Below are 26,897 nucleotides of genomic sequence, written 5' to 3' on the forward strand. Positions count from 1 at the left end.
TTACTGGCCGGCCTCGGGGTATACAGTCAGACAAGTGAATAAACAAGAGAATATTATGGGATGGGGGCATGGAAAGGCAACATGAGGAGGCGCGTAAGAAAGACAAATGAGAGAAACAGCAAGAGAATCCAAATTTGCGGGCAGAAAACCACGAGGCCCCATGTTGTCTCACTGTACATGCGTGACCCTTAACTGATCCCGCAGCCCCAAAACACGCACACACACACACACACACACACACACACACACACACACACACACACACACACACACACACACACAATTGTACTTTCTCACACTTGACCAATGCATGACGTCTCAAAACGAGAGAGAACAACAGAAAGCGGGCGGAGGGAAACCACAGACTCCAGGGGGAATGAAACAATACCCCTCGCTTGGTAACAATAGGGTCTCACAAAGTAAGCTTCCAATATTGGTGGCTAGGGGAATGCTGTGGGAGAAACAGACGTACTTTATTTTCTTTAAGACGGAACAAAGCGGGAAAATCCCCCCACCGCTGAAACCCCCCCCCCCCCCCCCCCACCACAAGTTTAGATGCCGTTTATTTTGGTTCTCGTTAGTCTGGTTTTGATCATCGACAATCAAGATGGTCTTATCAAGACAATCCGGGACAAACAGACCATTGTATCTCTTGAAAACATGTCATTATTTTCAGCTTGTCCGGATAAAATCATGCCCGGTTGGCAAACAGAAGGAAAAATAATCTTCATGTGAAGTGAGGCTGCTAAAGACGTCAGTGGAACCACGCTAAAGTTGAACCGTCGAGGGCTTTGGATAGAACTTGCGGAAAAAAAAGACGCCACTGAAGTCACACCAAACTGCCGTCATTTCTCAAGAATATCCACTCAACCAAAATCGAGGGGGTGTATTATACAAGAGTACACGCAGAATTACAAAAATTACTCGTTATATCAGTTCCTCGCAGTTGTGAAAATAGGTGTGTTTTAACTCAATATGATACGGAATGTGTCGCTGATGGTGTCGTGGTACACACGCCGGACTTGCGTGCGCGGGGAGCCTGGGATCGGTTCCCACTCACCGACGGTGTGAATGTGGGTGTGAATGGTCGTTTGTCTCTATATGTGCCCGGCGACTGACTGGAGACCAGTTCAGGGTGTCGTCTGCCTTCCGCCCGGAGTCAGCTGGGATAGGCTCCAGCAACTCTGTGCGACCCTGTTTAGGATAAGCGGTATGGAAAAAGAAAGGATGGCTACGGAATGTATAATGTTCCAAATTTAACAACATAATTTTCGCTGCTCACCAAGAATCATGACAGCCTCGTGAGGGGATTTGTGGGTCAGTTCGAGGAACATAAAAACAAACGCGTCTTTTTTTGGATGAAAGTCGATGACAGAGACGGCGAGAAGTAAGGCTACCCCCCCAAAATATCCATCCATTTTCCGAACCGCTTGATCCTCACCAGGGTCGCGGGGGGTGCTGGAGCCTATCCCAGCCAACTCCGGGCAGTAGGCGGGGGACACCCTGAATCAGTTGCCAGCCAATCGCAGGGCACACAGAGACGAACAACCATCCACGCCCACACTCACACCTAGGGACAATTTAGAGCGTCCAATCAGCCTGACATGCATGTTTTTTTGGAATGTGGGAGGAAACCGGAGCACCCGGAGAAAACCCACGCAGGCCCGGGGAGAACATGCAAACTCCACACAGGGAGGCCGGAGCTGGAATCGAACCCGGTACCTCTGCACTGTGAAGCCGACGTGCTAACCACTGGACTACCGGGCCGCCCCCCCAAAATATAATACTAATAATAATAATAATTTGTTCCAAAATTAGAAGTAATGGAAAATAATCACACTTGCATTCAAAAGCAGTAAGACAACAGTCTCGCCATTTATCATTCACAGTCTTTTTCAGTCCTAATACATCATTCTAATCCCTCTAAGCCCTAATCATTTTTTGAATTTTTATGATTACAATCGTTGAATTACTTCATTCAAGTTCCCTGACACCAGCAGTGAACTTTCTGGAACAGACTGTATTCTTTGAGATTCACGCGCTCCGTGTCAGATTTACAACTTCAGTGATGGAAAGTGGATTTCCATGTGTTGGTCCGTGGTGCCCAGTAACACCGAGATGGAATCTGGTGAATGAAGAAACCCTGCCACATGTCTTCCATCAATACAAGACTGGAAAGACAGCTTGGAGGGCGCAGAGTTCATTGTTATTCTTCGGAGACTGCTACTGCCAGGACAGGAATTCTGGGGCATCAGCAGATGCGATCATTGAAACAGGCTTTATTTGAGTGCATGAAGATGTGACCTTTGACTAAGAACTTAACTTCTGGGACAACATTACCGGTTTGTACCTTGGCTATCCACACTTGCCTCTGGAAAAAGCCAGTAAACCCCCCCCCCCCCCCAATCCAAAGGTGAAATCCCATAATCCTTTTCAATTTCGACCATCCATCTGGACTATATGAAGACACTAAAAACGGCTTTGCTGGAACTAAAACAGCCTCTAACTGCCTCAGGAAAGATGTTGTCAGAGGCTGTCAAGGTCAGAAAATCCACGGTTTGTCCTTGCGATGTGGTCTCTCCACGCAGATTTTCCAATGAAAAGCCACAATATGAAGAATGGCTAGTTTGGTGATTAACCATTCCAAGGACAAAAGGGCTTTTTCCTCTCATTAAAGTCATTTGACGTTTTTTATCATTTATTTGAGGTTGCCATTTCTCAACTTGGAGATCATGCTCTTGGATCATTAAACTCCTGTCTGACTGTGTTCTTTTTTTTAATTGTTGAAGAGCTTCTTGAATTACAAACCAATTAAAATAAGATCAACTTCAAATCATACGATTGCGCCACTGCGCTAACGGGGAGGCAGCAGAGTTGGATAAACGGTGCATGACTTCAAGATGGCGCCGCGAGAGTGGCTGCCTTTATAGCAGCTCCTATACTTTTTGTTCTTCTACTTTCTTCCTTTCGTAACTTTGCTACTGTAAATGGGGAATTTCTCCATTGTGAGACGAATAAAGGTTTTCTTCTTCTTATTATTATTCTTATGAATTTTACATTGTTGTCGGTGGCTCACCTTGAACTCCAGCTCCATGCCGGTGACGTTGTCGCCAGGTTCGATCTGTGTCAGCCTCTGGATGTATGAATACAGGTTCCTGGCGGGGACCTCCGTGTTGCCGCAGGTCACGGCCTCCAGCAGCGCGTCGTAGATGAAGATATACTGGTCCTCCGTCTGGACCATGTAGTTCCTCTGGGAGCGCATTAGCGTGACGTGGCCGTAAATGTCCACGGTCTTCTCGTGCTTGATTCGTTCCGCCATGGCGTCGATCACGATGAAGCAACCTGTGCGGCCCACTCCGGCGCTGAATGGATAGATGGGGAAGTTCATTCTATGTATCTTTAAACTTTCGAAAATCCTGTACTTCTGCCTTCTAGTCCAGAAGTTCAATGTTGGGATCTTGGCTGAGTCCCTCCAGTGTTTGAGTGAGTTTCCTCTCCAGTTTACTCGCATTTGTGCGGGGGGGGGGGGGGGGGGGCTCAAGTTTATATGACTTGATTTCTGACTTGCTAAGACCAAGCAATGCTTGAAATATTGTGGCGACTTGACCAGCCTTGCTTGATTTTTGCCACAGTAACTTGGAGCCTGCTTGTAACGTGAAGGTTAAGACTTGAAACTTTCATATCAGGTTAAGTGAAAATTCTAAAGTGCCAATTGATGTGGATGTGAATGTGATTGATTGTCTAGATCAGTGGTTCTTAAGCTGGGTTCGATCGAACCCCAGGGGTTCGGTGAGTCGGTCTCAGGGGTTCGATGGAGCCTCTGCCATGGAGGTTAATTAAGACACATCCGACTCAACATTACAATTAGTTATGGCACGCCCGCTTGGCCATCACTGGCTGCAGATGATCACTTAACATTGCTTGTCCAATCAGTGCTGCGGGAAATTTATTTCGCTCAGTAGTCACCGTGTGACTGTCGTGATCGTACGTCATACAAAAACCCCCCCAACAACCTATACTTAGGCTATGTAATTTAATTTACTTTTTTTCTGTTTTTAATAAATGTGTTTTTTTAAACGTCTTGAATTTGTAAAAAATCAAATGTTTATTTTTCACTAATATTCTGGCTCCTGAAGAGCCATGTAACATTTGTTTTCTGTTTCTATAGTCACAGAGCTGCTTTATTTTGTAAGGTTCATTCGTTATTGTGAAGGGCACACTGGACGTTATGGAGTGAGACACTTCCTGTTTCACGTTGCACGGGGAACCTCCGAACGATGGACTACAACTTCGTGTCGTAGGCCAAGCACAGCCTGTATGTACATTTATTATGTAAATGTCTGTCATATTACTAATATCAACGGTGTGGTCATTGAAGGAGTTATCTGTCTGTCAAGCCGCAACGGGCACGTGGCGAGGGCGGAACAACTAATGAAGGGTTCGGTGAACGTGCATATGAACTGGTTGGATTCGGTACCTCTCACAAGGTTAAGAACCACTGGTCTAGATGAATGTGATTGATTGTCTAGATGCGATTGGCTGGCAACCGATTTCGGGTGTGCCACAGCTTTTAGCCCAATGTCAGCTCGGACAGGCTCCGGCTCAAGGCGGACCCTAATGAGGACAAGTGCTGTCGAAAAAGGACGAAATTAACAATTCCCTACGGACACGCTTTGAAGTGTTTAACACCACTGCCCCCCTGATTCATTCCCTCCAATTTTGTCACTTTTTTTTTGCTGTCAGACTTTGCACAGTTGCTGAACATCCAATCCAAGGAGTGATCTTTAAAACAAGTGCATCTCTTCTTTTACGCGCAGTACCGGGAACATAAGTGAACCTGTCAAGTGTCATAACTCGAAGTTGTTCCGAATGTCTCATGAGGATGAAGTCGTTGCCTGCCTCTGACGAAATCTTGACACCGGGGTGTGTTAAGTCTGTAGAAGGAGAGCGATTCTCAACCTGCTCATAGTTAAAGAGGCCAGACATAACTTTTGTTGTGAAATAGCACGGCTGTGTATAATCGTATACTGCATAGCAGAAATTCTTGGATGAATTGTCAAAACATGCAAAGTAGCAACATTGGTGTTGACAAAATTGACATCGGCGACGAGTCAGCACTAGCTTAATATAGTCCGTACTCTCCTATCTACACAAAGTTCAAATATGGACTACTCTAAATTCCTACTCATTTCTGCTGTGCTGGTATCGAATTGGTAAAACATCCTTCGCAAGCAGGTTCGTATAAGCGACTGAAAACCCCTTTCACTGGCAGAATGAATATTGGGGCTGTGAGATTGACTGCGGTGGAATGAGATTTCGGCCCCATTGTTTGATTCCCAGGCTGCTTGATACATTAAGGCGCATTATGACAGAGGCTTGGCGCGATAATTAAATTTGCCTGTTAATCCTGTTAGATACTCCATCTGACTGTGAGCAAAGATTCGGAGGAGCCTCTCATCCGACAACCTTTTCACCCCTCCTCTCGCCCCGACCGCCCTCCTTCTTCATTCTCCCTCTAAGCACCTTTCACACACTCCACCATGAGCCTGCGTTTTCCCTGCACCTTTCTTCTTCTTTAATTCACCACTTCCATTCGCCGTGTCCACGGTTTGACCTCGCCTATTTCCCCTCGCTCCTTCCGCTACTCTCCTTCTGCTCATATCTCATCGTTTAACTCCCAGTCCCTTGATAACTCTTTCTCTCAATCATTGTCTCAATCCCCCCTTTTCCCCTTCTGCATCTCACCGCACTAATTCTTCCTCTCGGAGCCTCTGGCCCATATTCCCTGAGCAAACCTTCTCTCGTCTTTCCATCCGGGTTACTGCAAATAACAGCCTCCTTTCAACTCTCGGTAATGACAAGTCTTCCAAAAATTCTCCCTCTTCTTGATTTGACGGTATTTGAATATAAACTTATGAACCCATACCAGCTCGAGTGGTCAGCACTAAAATGCTGCATATGCAAAATAAGGTCAGCAAAGAGGCAGTTTTGACAAGAAGGAGGTTACTGAGGGAGGAACGCACAAGTTTTACGCAACGGCAGGTCCAATTGTGGTTTTTGGTTCAGGAACCATTAGTGTTTACAGTTGGATTGGACTGGATTTATAAAATGAGGCTGTGGAGTGAAGACCCACCACAGCTACGGTTAATTCTACACACGGATTGCCAACTTAATGAGCCTCCTTTGTGTTCTGCGTGCACACAAATCCAGACGAATAATCCAACATCATTTTGGTGATAGCATTGAAAGAGTGTTCTTGGACTCTGACTAAACCTGCGAACGATGTAAAAATAGAACATAAAACAGGATGAAGTGTTACTCACCTGCAATGGACGATCATGGGCCCCGCATCTGCAGGGTTGCAGGCCTTCACCCTTCGCAGGAAGGCCAGGAATGGAGTCGGGTGCTCGGGTACACCGTGGTCTGGCCAGGCTGTGAATTGGAAGTGACGAACCTCACGCTTCTCATTGGAGCCACTCTGGAAAACACACGCAGCAAATAAGCATAAATATCTTGTACCAGGCTACATGGTGGGGGAATGGTTAGCACATTGCCTCAGCCTCTACTGGGTGCTCTGACTGTGGGTTTTTGCGCCAGGTACTATGGCTTCGGTGTGATTGAAAATGCAAATGGTTGTTTGTTTGTAAATAGTATGTAAGAACTCGTTTCAATCTACAGCTATAATGTCGTTATTAGAAGTTGATCGTTTGATAACTCCTTCCACCCATGACGAAGCTAGCATCGAAGCGTATGACCGTATGCAACAGGGATTTAGCGTGAGAAGATGAAGATGTGTCTGTCCTCCCTGTTGGTCAAATGATGCACAGTGTCCAGTGGTCGAGTGACCCATCTTTCAAAGTAGGTCAGTAGTCCCATGGTCTGCCGTTCCAGTTTTAATTCACGTAGCAGCAAATAGAGCACTGGCTGATTCATTACACTTGATAGGGTGTGTATTAAGAGTAGCTGGAGGGCGTATGAGGTATTGATTCGACTACACTGATGTTGGTGTTGGTGTTCATGGTGATGAATTTAACGAGTGGCTTGGTTTGTTTGCGATGTGGACAACACTAAACATTCGGTACAACTCATGAGCCGATGTAGAGCCATAGGCCAAGATAAAAGTGGTATAAAAAATCTTTATATGAACGCTAAGGATGCTTAGTTTTGATTGTCATTGACAATGTGACCCAACACCCTGCAGCTGCATCTGTCCGATGTCTGATGAACGGAAAGAATGAAATCAAATAGCCGTTTCGTATTTCGCTATAGGAGAGGGGCAACTTAATTACATTTTTGATCCACGTGTTATAATAGATCATATTATCATGCACAAGTTTTCCAGAGAGTGTATATTCAGGGAAACCCTGCCAATTTGCAGTCCACCATACACAAATTCCCCTGTTCACTTTTGTTTTCACCGGCGGAACACATACTCAGCCATCATTATTGCCTAAAAATACCACAAGATGGAGCTAAAACCCGAGACAGTAGGAAAGTAGTTAATTAGTGTCAGGCATACAGTGTATTGAACCTCAACATCTCAATTTAGAAAGATCTTTTGGAGGTCAGGGAGAAGCTAAGTTTAGCCTGGGTTGTTAATGGGAGTTACGAATAGTCTTGTTCACATGTGCACATGCACACGCAGTTCCGTTTTCTTCATAATCATATTAATTTTTTTTAGATCACAGTCTGTGGTAAATGTATCGTTTCAACTATTACTACAGGCAATTACAAACACTTTCTATGTTTTATTTTTGCTATTTGTGGCAGGGATCCGTCTCAATCCCCCTTAAAAAGCATGAACTGAATTCATTTACCGTGTTGATCATTAAGATCGTTTCAAAAACTGAAAAAGCCACAGTTACCTTATTCGCTGACAGAATTAGACAGAAAAAGCTCCTCAGGTCAGGTGAGCGATGTAATGAACAACACACGCATGTAGCTACTGTCACGTGGCAGCAAGCACGCATCAATACACAAGGAGCATAAATATTTGAAAGGATCAATACGCACTGTAAACCGCGTCGCGGTTGACTGCACATGTCACATTACCTTGTAAAGTGCAAATGTCCTGACAGAGTAGGTGGCCAGCTCCACTGTGTCCAGCAGAGTGACCTGGATGAGGCCGTAGGTCTCTGTGCCTCGTGTTGGCCAGTACTGGTCGCACTTCACCTAAAATCCAAAGACAGTGAATATTGTGAGACATCAAGTGCTTGAGAAAGAAGTGCATGAGCACAGTGTGTACAAAAAAAAAAAACAATAAATAAATGAAAAGGGTTGGGAGATTAACACAGCTCAGTGAGACTTTGCAAGATTCAAACAGAAGTTTTGGACTAAAACTGTGCTTATTGAGGCAAACCAATGTGTGAAAGAGGTTTTCCGTGCGTGTGAGGAGTGATAGCTTTGTAGAATGTGTGTGATCCTGCGCTAGTAGTGTCTGATACCCTCAAACTGTGCGCTGGGAAGCTTCCATATGTCTGGCAAACTCTCACAGGGTTCCACCACAGAGCTGGAAAAGTTGAGTGAGTATCACTTGACTCGATGTGGCCCTAACGCTCCAACCTCACAAATCCCTGAAAGACGACATGGCATGCCTCGCCACTCAAAACACCTTGAAATTCCCCGCATCACACGACCGTACTTGTAGTTCTTCGGCTCAGCCTCGGAGACCACAAGAGAGGGAAGCATCCCAGCGGAGCGGGAGGGGCGTGCGAGAGCCTTGGCAGAATCAGGCCAAAGCAAACGCTGCTCGCTGATCCCTCTGGTCCTCACATCAGAGACGGAACGGAGCTCGGCTCAGCTCACTCTGCATTCCGCTGCTCCAGACTGAGGATTAAGCCTTTTGGCCTGGGACATTCGGGCTGTAATTACAGCTTTAACCGCCGTGTTCCCACCAGACCTTCAGACACTATCAGGACAAGAACGGTCTTCCATAGTGTGTGGGGGGTGGTTGAAAACCACACTTAAGTATGCCAACATATATGCAGACAGAGCATACCGTGTTGTGCAGAACTGGTGGCCTGCACTGTGTGGTTCGTTCAAAGAACAATTCTACTGTTCCCATCTGTGATCATCATTGTTGGTCATACATAAACACATAATAGCATAATGTAGATAGATGGATGTTAAAGGCGATTAAAGCACTCCCCCCCAGCAAGAGCTGATGAAAGGCAGGTTTATAGTAAACACCGGAAACACGAAGGAGCCAAGCAAATATTCAGAAGACGCAAATTCATCATCTTTATGAGGCAGTGGATGCTCTTTACAGTAAATATGTCACAGGGTTCCTTTTTTACCCATGCTATAAATTTGTCCTTTAAAGGCCTGGTGGTATGAAATGTAATGCTACGCACTTCACTGAACCACAGCTAGACAGGAAGCACATTTGTAGGTGTGATCATGCAAGTGTAGACACTAATGTGCACTGCTTCTGAACTTCAGTGGAAACAAGAAACCCAAGTCAGTCCTCGTTGACTGCGGGTGCCTCATGGTGCTTTGAAAATAGTTCAACTCATCGCATTTGGCTATTGCACAGAGGGGGAAACGGTAAAAAAGAGGCACTGAAAAGAGGGGGTGGGAGGGGTAAGGAGAAAAGCATGTGAGGAGAGGGTGCATTTGAAAAGGGATTAGCAAAGGAGAGAAAGCGAGATCTTGCCTTAGAGAAGAAATAAGAGGGCATCTGAGGGTCAAAGAGACACAACAGAGACAGTTGGAGAAGGTTGGAAAGGAAACAGCTTGGAGACAATGCACAGGTTAATCATAGGAAAAGAAGCACAGATGACAGGAGAGGATCATTTGTTGCAAAACACATATGAGCATGATTTATTATTTCTTTTTTTTCCCTTTTTTTTTTTTACCCCGAGTCTTGTTCATTTTTATTCTTACGCAACACCCAAAATGAACAAAAACAATGCCTTGAAGCTGAATATTTTCTAATTCATTACCCAATTTGACATGCCTGTAAACCCCACTCCATTACTATTAGACTCTCATTCTATGTCATTCTTGAGTAAGCAACAGCATCACAAAGTGTCCCGCTACTTTTCCTTAATGGAATTTCCTTTCTACTCACAATAAAATATGCTGGCTCTTCGATCTGGTTGTAACAATCCCCAGTATCCTAACTCTCGACCGCCCCCCCCCCCCCCCCCCCACCTCCCCGGTCCTCATTATGTCCCTATAAGATTACGTATATGTGGGATTGTTGCCATGGCCATTCGTAAATTTGACTGGAGGATCTGGTTCTCATTTTCAACGTATAAACTTTAAAATGTTCCATGATATTTCCTTGCAAATTGCCGCCTAACGAAGGAAATAAAACGCACAAACAACTTCTATCGCTGACGCAAGCAAATGGCTTGCCAACATAGCTAGACACAAGACATCACACAATGTCCAAGTTCATGTACAAAGTTGATATGTAAGAAAAAATATTTGCCAATGTAGGGCCTGATCCCAGGGAAGTTTAATTTAGACAAATGTTCCATGAGTCATAGAAATGTGTGTGTGTATTCGGGGTGTAATAAAAACACAATTTAAATGGGAAAATCTGTTTGGATTTTAAAAGAATGTGATTTGTCTTTTATTGACACTGTATGTCTTTGAAGAAAATGCCCCAATGGAGAGTACTGACAAGTTCCTTTACTGTATATGTATGTGAAATAAGAATCAATAAGAAACTCATTGCATCTTACCCTCTCCCACATCGAACTGAATCGTGATCCCACTGAATCGAATCGAAGCAAGGGTTAACCCTTTCATGCACCCTGTAACCCGACAACATGATTTTGTCCAATGTAGTGATCACTGTCCCCGAAAGGGTTAAAAACGAAACACCCTTGAATTGGTACGTCTTTTGTTTGAGATTTGCACACCCCAAGTACATATGTATAGACAGTAGTTTTTTTTGGAGGGGAATGAATGTGTTTTTTTTCCTACAAAACAATGATTTCTATGATTGGTTTTGTTATGGAATATTATGAATGTAATTCCATAATCCCTACAAAATAATAGATTTGGTTGGAATTTTGCAATATTTGAAATACTGTATTGTTTTTGGGTCAATGTGGAAATGTTTTGCAACTTTTGTTCCGTACAATTATTCATACTTCAGATTTGCAGATACCATGTCAGGTGTGGGTTAACACTTATATGATGACACATGTGGTATAAATGACCTTAAAGATAATTAGAACCACCATCATGTTTATTTTTTCCCCCTGGGGGTAAAACGTACATGATGCACCTGCGGGGCATACTGACCTTTAGAGCCGATGCTGCCATTGAAGCAAATAATGTAGTTCAATATCAAAATGATATTTCATGTAATTCCCTGTTAAATCCTTGTTCGAAAATATTGATGACTGTATTCAGTTCCAAAGCTTTGTTACTGAATCACAGAAACATTTATTTTTACCAATCACTTGTAAAGTTTTCCTCTGCTGGTAAAATATTATCCTTTACAATATGTCATAGTTTCCCCCTTGCGGTTAATATACTTCCTGCTTTTCAATTCCATCCGACCTGTTTGCCAGATCTGGTCTGTTTTTTGCGATTCCATCTGCCACATCTTACCCTTGACTTCTCCTCCAGCTTGGTCATCATGATAATGTTGGCCGTGTGCTGCTCCCACACCATCCTCCAGAAGTCCCCAAAGGTCTCCGGAAGGGAACCCTGAGTGGCGATGTAGGCATTTTGACGCCGGTATCCATCAATATAGTTAGCGTTGATGTAGTCACTCCCCGGGACACCTGAACGTGAAGAATATATGTTAGCAAGGGTGCATGAAGACATGTGACAAACATTTTCAAGCAATTCTCTTTCCAAATAATAAACCTCATTGCTATTCTGATTTGCCGTGAATCCATCTATATAGATTATTCCCAGTCAAAACGAATGAAAGCAGCTTTATGTCCCAATAATGAAGGATGTGGATCAACTGAGGTTGTGGCAGGAAGATTAATGTTTTCACAGGGCACAGTCCTTTGGTGTGGGATTGTTCAGTCGTCTTGTTTTATAATACATGCTAAGACGATCATGCGTCTAATCTGAGTATACTCTGATGTGTGGCTTTGAATGGCAATAGGACTGTAAGGCCGCTGGTGTGTAAGACGAGGCTGACACTGCTTGTGTCCTGGAAAGGATTGTGTGTGTGTGTGTGTGTGTGTGTGTGTGTTGTGAGAGGCCATCTGTGTGTGTTTGATTTCGGATCAGTCCTGCTCATCTGGGGCCTAATACCATAATCCCCAAAATCACTGAGTCATAGCTCAAACAAACAAGCATACACAAGAGATACACACTTGAAAACACACACACAAACGCAGTTAGCCGTGACCTGATTATGCCAAAGTGGGGCACACAAACTCCTTTTTTGCATCTTTTGATGGCAATTTACATTAACATTGACAGAATACAGACAGGAGATAGATAATGAAAATAAAGTCTGCACAATTTTTAATTTCTCTGTTGGCTGAATGAACAGCATTCCCCCAAAACATTTTACTGTTTACATTTGTATTTTATTGAAATTGGAAATGTTTTTTCACACCATCATTTAATTCAAAATTGTTGGGGTCCTCCCTGGCTCCCTTTCATTGACCCTAAATCTTTTGACAACGGTAGTGGGGATCCTGAGGGGAAAAAGTCTTGTAATTATTTCACATGCAGAACTACCAATTAAACCCACATGATATTTGAGGCATAATGGCAGCAGATTGAGCAGTATTTGCTTCTTTTGAAACGGGGAGATCATGGCAGACTGCAGAAGTGATACTCAATGTTTAGCAAAAGACTTTAAAAGGCAGCTTAGCTAAAAACTTTGACATGCTACAACTTTAGTGCTCGGGATGACAGCACACACACACACGCACACACACACACACACACACACACTCTCTCTCATGCACAGACAAATACATAAACATATTGACACAAATTTCTATGAGAGTCGTTTGGCTGCTGAAGAAGCTTCCCAGGAACTGTGTGTGTGTGTGTTTGTGTATGTGTGTGAGAGAGAAGAGAGTGAAAGAGAGAAAGAGAAAGAGAGAGAGAGAGAGAGAGAGAGAGAGACGTCTGTAAGTGATTGTGCACATCCGTTGCTGTGTAAAACTTCTGCATAATTATTGTTTCATGCTTAACTGTGTGTGCAGATATACGTATTTTACACAGAGATACAGACGGACAGACAGCGCTGAAGAACACATAGGGGTTGGGCTGGGGGAGCGGGGGGGGGGGGGGGGTTCCTCACACATGCTCTGCCCAGATAAGGCTCATCTGTTTGGGCTTGGTCTCCCACTTCCTCCCTCTCTCAATATTGTGGCTGCCAGATTCTCCGCCTCTGGTCTATCGCACCTGAGGTGGCTGAATGTGCCTCCGGGCACATTAAGGAGAGGAAGAGAGATTTTCTTTCACTCGCATACTGTGATATAAATTATGGAGATCAATTACAATACTTGTTCTGTTTGAGTTCTGGCTTTCTGAGCTCGGAAATAAACGAAACCTTCTTCGCTTCCTAACAACTAATTATTTATGAAAATTCTAAAAATTACTTTTCTGTGATGTGATGTCATCGGGGAGGCGGAGCAAAAAGAAAAGAGGACACAAATGCTATTTGTGCTGGAGCTGCAGGACAGAGTGACCGAGTGATGGTAATGGACTGGCTGATGGACGGGCCTGAAATCTAAGGTTACGACTAGATCCAGACACATCCGCATATCTCCATTTTGGCACGGAGTTTTCAGAAACCTTTGTTTTTTGTTTTTTTTTCCAAACAAAAAAAATCTCCGCGGATGTGTACAAACCGCAGAAAAATATCTCCCATTTGCAAAATACCCAGCGACGTGCAAGCACACGCTCACACACAAACACGCCGGCAACTTGTCTTACCCTCAATGCCAGAGAGTATCACCCTGGAGTGGTCATACGCAATGACGTTAGCGTAGCGGTTCTTTGGTTTGTTGACCTCCAAGTTGGAGTTCTCCCACGTGAACTGCTGACCGGGGTCAACCGACTGCAAAGCACAAAAAAGACAAAAGTTGCCGTCAAGAGTCGGCGAACAAACATCGGGCCTCATGCTTGTTTTGGATGATGTTCACAAGCATGTTGGCACTTGGCGGTGTTTTGACTCCAAATGAAAGATTGTTTTTGAAATGGTTCTTCCTGCACATTGGCACTTGACAGTATTTTGAATCCAAATGAAAGATTGTTTTTGAAATGGTTCTTCCTGCATATGGTCTGGCAGCTGTGCTAGTCTGACAAATCACCACAGCATGGATGTTTGGGTGCCGTGATGTGAAGGAAAATGTAGAAATGACATCTGGAACAGCATGTAGAGGAGCCAGAATGGCAACGTTTCATGTGCTGGAGCTTAAAGATCTTCTTGAGTATTAACCTAATGTACTTCCTCTTCCATTAGCTTCAGATTGATCATGGCTTACTGCACACCCGTGTTGACTTGAAGTGGGCCCTCTCCTCTTTATGCTACACACATTCACGAGCCACAATATTAGATGCATCCAGTTTAATAAAAGAGTTTTACTACAAAATAAATAAATCATCCCTTACAAAGAGGGTTATGCTCTCAGAGTACTAAATTGTTCGAAACAGTTAGACAACTAAACAGTCAAAGTAAATAGCGATCCAAACATTAGGAAGACCTCTCAATGGATTCGGTGCAATCTTACACCGCTACAAAGCAATGCCAACAAATCAAAAAATATGATTCAATTTGCATTATAACAAGCAGCGACTATCTTTGTGCAATTTTCTCGAAAAAAACCCCCCATCAGATGAAGTCTTCAAATGCCTCTAAAGTCATTAATAACAAATACATTCAGGAAAAAAAACAACTGATGAAAAAGCCTATTTATTTCTTTCTGCTTATCTTACGAAAAATAAATTGCGCTATTAGGCAATTTTAGGGTAAGAGACACCATTTTGAACATGAAGAGAATTTTGATGCATTGACTTGAAGAGCCCTTTGGAATTTTGGCCGGTACAAAAAGATTCCTCGAGTAGCAGATGAAAGCAATAGTTGCAGGAAGTAGGAAGTTGTACTCTTTCACCATTTAAAATGCGGTTGAGACCAGATTTGCTGTAGATGACATAACACAAAAACATTCCCCAAAATGTAGTTTTGTCCAACACACACACAAAAAAATCAATTACTCTCGAACCCATCATTTGAATTTTCAAAATTCTTGGTGCGTTGTACTCGTGTTGATGTCTAAAGTGTTGAAAATAACTTTAACTCTTTTTGAAGATGAAATGTTAACGGTTGGACGACAAGGCATTTTTTTTAGATGATTTTGGAGGTGTGAGAATCCCGTAGTAATATTTTAAAATATAGGTATATAGGCACCAGGTATTTGATGAAATAATAATGGAATAACAACAACACCACAACACCAATAACAATAATTCAAGATTCATATCATGGCCAATTCAAAGTCAATTAAATTCCGTAATTTTTTTTCAATTAAAGAAATTCATCCAATCCAAGGATTAAAGTTTGTATGGAAGAATAAAAATAGGAATAATGAGAATGAGTCTGGGACTACCTCTGTGGTTGGCAATCTTGGATGCTGTTTCCATCCACCCATTTACTATTCTTGTCGTCATTCCCATCGCAGGTGAGCAGGAACCTAACCCAGCTGACTCTGAGCGACAGGCCGGGTACGCCCCGGCCTGGTCGCCAGTCGATCGCAGAGCGCAGTTAAGGTTGCATTTTGGCCAATCGCAATGCACCACTGACTATTCCAAATCGAGTGCAACATGAACGTTGACATGCAGGCCAAATGGGATCTTGAGTTTCGAGACATAAAACAGAAAGGATGTCGGGACTTTCCGCTGTCTACAGAGGGGGAGAACTAGCAGAGAAAGATGATATGCGCTCAAAAAGATTCCTCCGGGAAAGAGAGGATAGTTGTGTTAGACCAACACATTAAGTTCCTGGAGGGTAATTACAGTGTAAGCATCTCTGCAAGCAGGGAGAGGCAGACATGAGGTCATTATGGAGCTGTCAATGGAGAGAGATGATGACGAGAGAGCCAGAGCAATTTAGCAATTGTGAATATTATACGACACATAATTATGGTTTGGTTGGGGGAAAATGGACAGGGGTGGTACTGTGGGTGTGCGTGTGCTGCTGCATGCGTGTGTGTGTGTGTATGTGTGTTTCAGGCTGATCCTCTTGCGCTGCCCAATATCATGTGTGTCTGATTATTTCACCGCAATCATTTCTGCTCTCCCCCCTCAATGCCTTCGCCATCCATCTCTCCCGCTCGCTCGTTAGGGGCTCGCCGACGAACAAAGCACACAGTCATGCAGAGAGAAAGCCGGGAGGCTCAAACCGCACGGCTGCTTCCTCCACCGGCTCGTCCATACTTCTCCAAGGCTTCTCCCAAAGCGTTTCAAACGCCCTCAAGCTGGTTTTCTACTCGTTTCTATAATGTGCTCTTGTCCTCCTCTATACGACCGCCACACACCATTGATCCCTCTCGTGTGGGAGCCAATTAGAGGCTCATGTCTCCATCACTCAATACAGCCCTGATCCAAAAACTCTGGTCAATATCTCTCTGTGGAGCTAATTGTGACGCTAGCTCTATTTGCTAAACTGCCAGTATTTTGGGGAGCCTTTTTGTGACGGACATCGACTGTGGTGCAAGAAAAACCTCCACCGAGCCCACATTGACTGGCTTTATGTGTCTCATGGTGAGGCTGCAGTGCCTTTATATTTCTATCTGCCTCTCCTCTTTCTGCACCAGTGGACCGGATAACGATCTGGCTGTAAGCAAACTTTCCTTGAGCCTTGCATTTTCAATTTCCATCTTTGGGCTGTGTGGATAAGAGCATGACAGCAGAATGGGAAATGGGCTCAATCTTGCGTGGCTTTGATCAATATGCTAGAAAGGCAAAAGTAACGGGACAGCCGGCAATAAGAAAACATGCAGTCGTTCCCCGTTGACATCTCTCGGGGAATTCTTGCGAGAATATTTTGAAGCATGTGCACTCATCCGGAACACGTGACGTCAGAGGTCATTAATGTGAGGTCGGTGGTCGGTACTGTAGTTCTTCCACACCAAACTCAGTCAAGCATTCCTCAATGTACTTTGCTTTACACGCTGATGACATAGAAAGACCTTGCCCAAACGGTTCCCTCAAAGTTGGAAGCATGCGATTGTCCAAAATGACTTGGCAAGATGATGAAGATTGATTGCTTAAATATTTATGAATCTATAATTTGCTGATCCCTGAGTGGAAATACTCTTGACACAAAGATGTCGAGAGTAATGGGATTGCACAAGATTTAGGGTTTCAGAGCCTTGGACTTGAGCTCTTCCAAGTTCTTGGGATGTTTGATCATGGCCTGTCCAACGACCGTATATTTCCACAGTGAGTCAAGAGGCATGGTGGCAAATGCGGTCAGCGCGTTTTACTTTCGCGTGACAAAAACCATGCGTGAGAGGTTAATGAAATTTGAAATTGCTCATAGTTATGAATGTTTTTGTGGCCTGTGATTCACTGATGTCCAGTCCAGGGTGTACTGGCCTCTTACCCAAAGTCAGCTGAGATAGCTCCAGCTCAACCGCACCTCTGAACAGGAAAAGTGGCTGAGAATTCATAAATGATTGAACGAATGAATCTTAAACTTGCAAAGCCAAGTCTTTACAGACTAGGCTATTACTGCTCCCACACCACCCAATTAAAGACGTTTATCCGTATAGTTGGCTACATGCATACTAGAATGCGAGGAAACTCTTCGAGAATTCGATCCAAAGTTATTACAACTTGGCAAGAAGTGGCCAATTCAAAGTGGATGCGGACCAGGCAACGTCCTCAAGTTAGAGCTTTTTGGTCGGGGGAGGCAAACGATTGCCATTCCTACCTCGTACTCTTGTGAGAACTTGAGATTGTCGTTTGCTTTGAGGCGCTCAATGTTATCTGCCAGTTCCGAGATGGGGACGGGTGGGTGACTTGCCATGCCTGCCGAGCACGAGGAGAGAGAGAGAAAAAAAAGAGAGACCATTTTGGAACATGTACAACTCAACTCGTTTTTGGAAAGGAGAAAATGTTAAGAGAGTTAACAAGATCCTCAGAGATGTTTTTTTTTCTGAGGTTGACCACAGTCACAGCGGAGAGTGTTTATTTGTTAAGTGACCATTCTCTCTCCAAAGCAGACAGAAAGAACAATGTGCGTGTTTGGAAAGTTACTGAGGCACAATAACATGTCCTTTGAGTCGATGCAACATGGCTGGTGGAGATTTAAAAAAAAAAAAAAAAAGGTTCTGACACAGACGGTTAAAAAATTTAACATTGCGGCAAGGGAAGAGCCACTTTTAATAAAATACAGTGGAACCTCTAAATTCGAATGCCCCTGAACGTTCCAGTTGGAATATGTTTACAAAAAATACACCTCTGCTTATCTCGCAAGACTTCAATCAATGTAAGGCAAGCGTGTTTCATGTAAACGTCACTTACACAAATATAATAATCAGTATGTTCTGACTGACACTGTTTTATTGCGGTTGGAGTTTAGAACTGCATTGCAGCAGGATCAAAAGCGCTTCTCCTATTTTGGACTTTTTGCATTTTCTTGCTTTTTTTGTCAAAATACTGTATATCTTAAGAATCTCAGTGAAAACCAGAAAGAATCATGCCTGGTTTTTTTTCTTTGCTTCTTGGGTGTTTTATTTTTTATTTTTTTTGTGATGACACTGATGAAGTCAAATGACAACCAAAGCAGCAGCCATTGAACTCATCGCAATATAGCGCAACACATTTGTCTCGGTCCTCGTCACTCGCAGTATGAGCCTGATGAAGAATGGAAGACACACTCCAAAAACTAACTGCATTGCGATTCATCTTGCAAGACGCAAGACGATATCTCCATCTGCGCCTCGGTCGTCAATGCCCGTGATCGTTTTTACTATTTTATTTTAGCGGCGTCACATCTTTTTACTCAATAGCTTCCATGTGGCGTTGTCTATTTAATTAACGAGATGACACCGGATCACTTTATTTTCGACGGGAATAATACATTAGTTCCGAAGTACAAACAATACCCAAGTCGACAAGTGTGCTGGGGAAAAAAAAGTGCATTCAACCTTAGACGGTTCCACTGTGCAACAAAAAGCTTATTGACAATATGTTGTCAATTCAAGTAGCTCCATCCTACGTGGGATGAAAGTTAGTTAGCACGAACATTTACAAAGGAGCACAGAATGAGAAGAAATGAACCGGCGAGGAGGAAAACGATGACAGCATATCTTTGCTGGACCGTGAGACCAACTAACTTGACAAACGTCGATAACCACGGTACACTGATACGCGGTAGGCTGAAAAGGAAACAATACCATCGTTAAAATAAACAAAACTAAAAAGGAACCAAAATTAAGTCTCTGAGTCGATATGCTTACCCGGGGTCTGGAAGTTGATTCTACGCAGCTCCACAGGATCAGTGGGATGGTGAGACGACATGGCTTTGCTGCAGGGGAAACTGCCCTTCCTGCCCTCGGCCTCGGCTCGTTTCCTGGCAATAAACATCAGACAAGTGTTACATGTAGCTTGACTTGATTTACTTTAGCACTTCATACTCAACTTCATTCACAAAGTTGCACGATGCTTGTTGTGTGAATGCTAAGAGACTAGCGGCGTGTAAATAAAAAACAAAAACAAAAACAAATTAGTCATTGGATTCCTTTTCTGCTTATTTTCAAGTATATTTAATAGCCTCTTACGATACAACGCAAAACAATATGTCTTTATTTATAAAGTGCTTTCACAACAGCTTGCAACTCATTCAAATCAGAAAATGAGGCAAGCTCTTATTTTGGAAATATTGGACTGAAGCTGTCAAAGCATAATCGTGCAAAAAAAAAAAATAGACAATTACATTGTTGAGAGGTGAAGACTGTAACTGTCAAGCCAAAATAATAACTACAGGCAAACAAGGGGCTGCTATGATATGTTGAGACATATCAACCGTTATTGGTTAATTGTCAGCATTCATTCGTGCCTTTACAGAATTTAAAATTTTATTTTAACATTGCCATTTTTTTAAATTCCAAAGACTGTGATTAGGGTGGCATTTCATTGACTCAAATGATTCATTAATATCCCCCCCCCCAAAAAAAAAGAAAAGATAGACAAATCCTTGGAGGTGGTTACCTGTCAGGTTTGCTGGATCCAGACGGGAGAAGAGGAGCACAAAAAGGAATAGACAAAGCAATTGGACAACATTATTATCTGTTTTCTATGATGTTACTTCCTCTTCTATTTTACAGTTACTTATTCGTAAAAATCAGCAGACAAAAATCAAAATCCGTCGTACTATCATTCTCTCATAAAAGGCATCTCGGATGAATGCATGCATATTTGAAAACATCACTGCACGACGCAGCTTGGCTTCAAGGTGCCTGCTAATATCTGGAGATCACCCTGAACTTTAAATCATTAGCATGGTGGAGATTCATTTCCCCGTAGCGCATCTGCTGCAGCAATTATTCATGCGCGTCAACAAAGCTTCAGCCGGGAGGCCCGATGATTATCCTAATGTTCGATAAATGGAGCTACCTCCAATTCATTTGGCAAGACAATCACTTTCACTGTTTGTAAACTGCAAATCAGATGAAATCTTTCCTTTTTATTTTTTCAGAACTAAGACTTACATGGAACAAAGGCTGATTGAAAGCAGTACAGATGCCAAATACACCTGCATGAATAGGAGTCAAAAGGAGATATCGATCTATTGCTTCTGCTTACCTTTTGAAGAGAAGGATGGCAATGACAATGCACACGATGAAGATAACAGCCAAGACGGGACCGACAACCCACAAGAGACCCTCTTCCTCATCAACGATCGGCTGCGGGTCCACACCCGATGACGTCACCGAATCAGAATACGGGCTAGTGGAGAACATGGTCTGTGGGAGAGCGTGTGAAAGGATATGAATGTTAATAACCGAAACACTTTGAAAAATTTGAGGGGGGTGCTTTGTATCTTACGTTCTCCGAAAGGTCGAGCAGGGCAAGCACAAAGAACACATATTCCTGGCCGTTCTGCAGTGGCCGGTTGCGGAAGTCGCCGTAGTTTTGCCCGTCGCCGAGCGTGAACTCTGGGGGGAGGGTTTTAAATTGAGCGCTGACGTAAGCTCTGGGATCTGATTGGCCGGCCTGTCTGCGGATGCGCAGGGCTCGGCTCACGCTGGTTCGGTTAATCTCTCTCAGCAACTGACGTGGAAGGACAGCACAGTAGGCAGTCAGTTGCGGGGCAACAGATTGACAAACACACATTCACACCAAGTGACAGTCTAGAGTCTTCAATTAAACTCACAAGAAAATGTTTGTTTGTTTTTTTACGATGTGGGATGAAGTTGGACTACCCGGAGAACACCCACCAGGAGACCACACAGGAAGGCTGGCTGCTCACTAGTCAAGTATGATGCTCCCTGTTAACCATAATTTCCTAAATATAAACTCTCTAGGATCCCACAAACCATTATCAAAGTATCAATGGTCCGTTCAAAGAGTATCACCAGACCCAACGGCCCACTAGCATCCCACAAATCATCATCAAAGTATCAATAACCTCTTTAGAGAATATCACGAAGGGGAATGCATCATCATCATCATCATCATCATCATCATCATTGGAACGGAAATCAAATTTCACCATGCAGACAGTGGACAAGAAAGGCATTCCCAATAAGTGAAATCATTCAGGCCAAATATTTTGAGGCACGTATCTCATTTCCCAATTCTAATTTCCTTTTATGTCAGTTTTATGTCATAGCGAAATATAATTTTTGGGGAGACAGATATCATCATTGCTTTGCGTAGATGCTAAAATTGAAACTTTATCGAACCCTCTTTTCTTTCGTGCAAGCATTCACTCTTTTGGGGAGGATTCCTACAAGCATGCCATCTTGTTTTGGCAATTTCTTGATCACGCTTCCTTGCAATATTGCATTTAGCTCAGGGTTGTGTCAAAATGTAATTTTTGTCAGGTAAAGCCATTCCTTTTTCATTTTGCCATGCTGAAATGTGATATTCCTTTTCACGCCGATGCTTTCGAGCATACATCGAAAGGTGTTTGACCCGAGACCGACTGCTATTTCGAGGTCTAGTTCTTTTGAGCGGAGAAAAACCTGCAGCGTGTGTATTCACTCTCTGTATGACCTGTAAACAACACTAACCCTGTGACTCAAAGTTCTTGGCAAGTATGGAGCCGAGTGACTGTTATTTGAAGGCTGTTGCAACGTTTTGCTGAAATCAGTCTAGCTCCAGTGTGTAAGCATACATTGTCAGCAAAATACTTCAGATGTGGTGCCCTCGAGTCCAAGATCATTCAAATTGAAAAGGGCAGCAGCTTTGATGAACCATGTAACATTTTTTTTTCCAAAATAAATAAACGAATGACTCTACCTCATCTAAGTTCATCTGATCTGGGTCCTCCCATGGAATCAAGAACTTCCCTCCTCGCTGTTTCTTCAGCGGCACCACCACGACGTAATAACCCCTAAAAGACAGGATGGGTTGAGTTTGAATGAAGAAGAAACTAGATGCGCTCTTTTCGATATCGCTCTATAAAGCCCCACAGCTTCAATTCTAAACATATCATAAAATTTAAAATGGTGTCATAGTGTGAATCAAAAATTGATGCTTATTCTATTTCTAAAAGTGCAACACCTGTACAGCTCTTGTCGTGGACATGATGTGCAGGTGTACCTAATAAAGTGTCCCACTTTCCATTGGAGAACAAAAGTAAAAGGCCATCCACCCCCCCCCCCCTTTTTTTTTTTATCAGCTGGAGCACCAATAGCTTCCGCCAAGCCATGAGGGCACTCACACTAAAATGATAAATGTGTCCCCAGTGCATGACTCACTCCCCCGCTTGCTGCTCGCACTTAATAACATAACTGGCATTACAGCAAATGTGGTGAAACGTTGAATTTGCAGCAGTGAGATGAACAGATATGCTCTCGGAGAGTGGAATTGCTGATGATGTATTTTAGTCATAAAATGAAACATGCAGCTGATTACAGTTTGTGTCTACATCTTTTATCAAAATGGAAAGAGTGTAATGAGAGCAAAAAAAAAAAGTGACAGGATGGCGGCAATGTAAAACCAGTGTGGGTGTTGCAGGGGAATGAATCATGCAGAGATTTACAGTGGAGAGTGCACCGGTTCTCTATATTTATTCTGGGTTTGGGTGAGATTACAAGCTTGTGCTTTTGCCATGTCTGCTGTGGGAGTTTGAAGAATTGTAAGGCCGCCGACTCGTAAAGAGAAATCCCTCCTGTTTGGCTAATAAACGTAAGACAGGATGCAAGGGAGGGATGGTGGAATTAGCTCAAAGGGCCGATAGAGACGTTAATGCTATTTTTAGGAAATTGGAGCATCTCTGTTGCATTCAATCACACGTTCGTCTCTCGAATGGGGGTTTCCTTACTTGACTTTAGCTGACGTCTGCACGGATGGAAGTTGTACAGTCACCATGCCATCAGCGTTGGTCTTTCCCACCACGATGGGCTTGCTTTTCAGGATGTCTGGAGCAGTAGTGGCGGTGACGCGGTGCTGTAGGCCGCCGGCGCTGTTGGCCCGGTTGGTAAGCAAGAAAGAGTACAGGGTGTCTGGCTGCAAACCGGTGATCAGCTTTTGTGTCTGCTTCCCATCCACCTCCACAGACTGGCCTTTTCCGTACAGGATCTGAATACGGAGAAGGTATGAATGTTATTTTTGAAGAGTAAGCAACACACTAAAATACAGCATATTGTTTTTGCAGAAGAGGTACAACTATTTTAGTGGCATGCCCCTTTTTTCTTTCCGATGCTTGATACCTTGAATTCCTATATACTTCAAATTTCTTTATTTTCCATGAAATATGCGATGAAACTCACATATAACCCCCCACCTCAAATCCTTATTCTGAGTAAAGGGAAGTAAAAATCAAACTGATTAATTTAAATTTGGTAGCATCAAATGCTGTGATGTCAGCCCAAGGTTTGTCTGAAATTAATTCCCATCGCGCCTTTTGCGGCAATATACATTTAACATCAAGGATCGGATTTAACAAATTGAGCTGTGAACTCGTTGTATTAGCCCACATTTTGCTCCCTTTCAGCCAACACATTTTTTGAAGCCAGAAGAATCAAATCGAATTGAATCATTCCACTTGAACAATGAACCGTCATGGAATGCTACGGCACCCCAGGTATCATGATACGTATCCCATCGTCTTTAATTGGAGAGATACACAGCCACTTACTGTAAATGGCTGTGTAGGATTCTTGTCTCGGACCTCCCAGGACAACAGAACTGAATTCTTCATGGCGGCCTTTACTCTGAAGTTGGTGGCAAAAACTAGGGTGAAAAACAGAGACAAAAACAAAATAAACGAGATTAACCAGAGGAGGAACTCTTGAATGCTGGACCCAGGTTAAAGGGAATACCTGTGTATTAGTCTCTAATAAAAGCCATCTACTCGTATTTGCTTGGGTCAACATTTGGTCAGAGTGACCGGACAGACCCAAGGATCTTACCTTGCTTTGGGAAAAGGAAGTTTTGTCTAAAAGTACGGCGACAAGACAATGAAAAAGGACACTTAGGATGTAACCAGACGTGTGTATGATTGTGTGCATGTTGACTCTAGAGTGATCGGTTAGGAAGTGTGTCTGGTGTCCTGGACGATGAAGATCAGTTATTAGGGAGAGCGTGTTGAGTCCTACCTTGGTCTAGCCGCTGCGTCCTAAATTGGACACCGGGGCTGTACGGACCAGGGCCGACAGTGGTGAACGCGCACACCATGACATCATACACAGTATCGGCACTCAGACCCTCCAACAAAACACTTGACCCTGGAGTGGGCACCACAACCTCCGTGGAATTGCCCCGACTGTTTATATCCTTGTACAGCACTGAGTACTTGACAATTTTTCCATTTTGTTCAATGAGTGGCACTGATTTCCATGTCAAGCGAAGGGAATTGGCAGACATCTCCTCTGAGATAATATTTTCTGGGTATCCGGTTGGGATGCCTTCAGGTGTGGTCACTTCTTGAACTGCCTCTTCTCCGTAGCCCATTTTGTTCCGGGCGGACAGTCTGAACACGTAATTTGCCCCCTTGTGGATGTCATGAGCTGTGTAGCGATTCTCCTTGGTTGGGAACTCCACCACTGTGAAGGGAAGGACGTCGACACGGCCAAAGGTGAGGCGGTAACCCAGGATTGGGGTGGAGGGATTCGGTGGCGGGTACCACTGAAGCAGAGCGGTGCCCGAGTCAGTTGAGCTTGCCATTAGTTTGGGCTTTTGTGGCACTACAAAAAGGAATTAGGAGAAAAGACTGTGAGGAAAACCAATGGCTAAACTGTGATGATGCATAAACCTGATTTTTGTAATGAAAAAACAAAACAAAACAAACTAATGCGTAACAGGTTAGTACTTTGAAAAGTAAACACGATATGATACATGAACCATTGTCAAAATTGTGATTAAAATTCTTAGTATTAGACAGAATAATATTGCTTTGCTCAACGTGGCTTTTGTAACATGACACGAGTTTGTTTGTCTTCACATTGACAAAACTCATTTGCAATCAACGGCAATTTAATGGGGGCATCAACCCTAATTTTCTTTACAATATGTTTGCTTTGCCTTCACTCGTGTAAACACGGCATTCTGATTAATATTGCACATGTGGAAAATGAGTTACGCACCCGTTTTTATCTATCTCAGTGGACGGCCATTTTGACACTTGCTGTTGACTGAAAATGACATCACAGTTGCTCGGGGCTCAGGTCCGAGACAAGAATCCTACACAGCCATTTACAGTAAGTGGCTGTGTATCTCTCCAATTAAAGACGATGGGATACGTATCATGATACCTGGGGTGCCGTAGCATTCCATGACGGTTCATTGTTCAAGTGGAATGATTCAATTCGATTTGATTCTTCTGGCTTCAAAAAATGTGTTGGCTGAAAGGGAGCAATGACCTGTCATGGCTCAGCTAAAGAAAACAGGCGAGCCGTGATTGGTTGTGGATTTCAGTGATTAACTCATATTCCACATACGCAATATTAATCAGAATGCCGTGTTTAGGCAAGTGGGGCTGCATAGAACATACATCTTGTCAAGAATCATTTTGGGTTGACTTTCCCTTTAAGAGGTGGCCATTATTTGTCCAGATGTTTGCCTAAGGGTGGAGCTATGCACAGTGATGACTGTTCATCGGTCAAGAATTGATACTTCTGTGTCAATTCTAAAATGATGCCTGAAATGATATTTGCCTGTCTTTCCATTCCTATTAAAATGAGAGGGCAGTTGGCATTTGAGCTATTTGTTCCTTTCCAAAGAAAGGAAAACTGGGACAACTGCTGAATCTGAAGTGGCCCCTAAAGAAGATTTGGTACAAACAGTACTAATTATGAACTCTCAAAAAAAATCATTAATGGTTGTTGTGCATGCTTATGGTATGAATGAATTGATATATTCCAGTAACTTACGCGGCAGAGCAGTGCAGATGGCAACTGGTTTGCTGCGAGCGCCATCTCCCTTGGCGGTGTAAGCTCCAACTGAGATAGAGTAGGAAGTGTCGGCCTTCAAGTCTCCAAGAAGCGCCTCCTGCAAGAGAATAAGTGGCCCGTCAGATGCATCCTTTGGCAATGTTGGCAAAAGGTGAAAAACCTAAACATCATGGTATGAAATTTTGTGCTGGAGATTTTGGGTGCGAGGTTGAGCTCGACTGGAAATGAAGCAGAAATATTGATCGGATGTCTTGCATTCAATTTGTGATGGGAAATCTTTTCAGCATAAAGCACAAATAAAGGGATGAGATTCACTATTGACCTCCACCCACTGTAAGTCTTACGGCCTTGCAATAATTGGAGGACATTTAAGACTAC

At 43.4% G+C, this 26,897-nt stretch overlaps 1 protein-coding gene across 9 annotated transcripts in view; it reads right to left on the reverse strand.

Annotated features, from left to right (window-relative positions):
• The window catches only part of LOC147200216 (receptor-type tyrosine-protein phosphatase delta-like), a 190,527-nt gene that overhangs the window by 7,584 nt on the left and 156,046 nt on the right, over window positions 1-26,897 (reverse strand). For 4 of the 9 annotated variants that reach the window (XM_086119019.1, XM_086119018.1, XM_086119020.1 and 1 more), the window contains 17 exons: window positions 26,499-26,616; window positions 24,726-25,313; window positions 24,266-24,360; window positions 23,450-23,706; window positions 22,423-22,516; window positions 21,004-21,228; window positions 20,761-20,921; window positions 20,167-20,178; window positions 19,416-19,528; window positions 19,293-19,334; window positions 17,885-17,982; window positions 13,885-14,008; window positions 11,575-11,750; window positions 9,656-9,679; window positions 8,053-8,172; window positions 6,324-6,478; window positions 3,077-3,362 (listed from right to left, as the gene is read on the reverse strand). In XM_086119019.1, coding sequence (XP_085975145.1) covers window positions 3,077-3,362; window positions 6,324-6,478; window positions 8,053-8,172; window positions 9,656-9,679; window positions 11,575-11,750; window positions 13,885-14,008; window positions 17,885-17,982; window positions 19,293-19,334; window positions 19,416-19,528; window positions 20,167-20,178; window positions 20,761-20,921; window positions 21,004-21,228; window positions 22,423-22,516; window positions 23,450-23,706; window positions 24,266-24,360; window positions 24,726-25,313; window positions 26,499-26,616 — 2,688 coding nt within the window. The remainder of the gene's footprint in view (window positions 1-3,076; window positions 3,363-6,323; window positions 6,479-8,052; window positions 8,173-9,655; window positions 9,680-11,574; window positions 11,751-13,884; window positions 14,009-17,884; window positions 17,983-19,292; window positions 19,335-19,415; window positions 19,529-20,166; window positions 20,179-20,760; window positions 20,922-21,003; window positions 21,229-22,422; window positions 22,517-23,449; window positions 23,707-24,265; window positions 24,361-24,725; window positions 25,314-26,498; window positions 26,617-26,897) is intronic. The other 5 variants (XM_086119023.1, XM_086119021.1, XM_086119026.1 and 2 more) reach the window with 5 other exon arrangements.

This window comes from Hippocampus guttulatus, chromosome 9 (genome assembly GCF_054856545.1).
Source record: "Hippocampus guttulatus isolate MCC_2025c chromosome 9, RoL_Hgut_1.0, whole genome shotgun sequence".
In the NCBI taxonomy this organism is placed as follows: Eukaryota; Metazoa; Chordata; class Actinopteri; order Syngnathiformes; family Syngnathidae; genus Hippocampus; species Hippocampus guttulatus.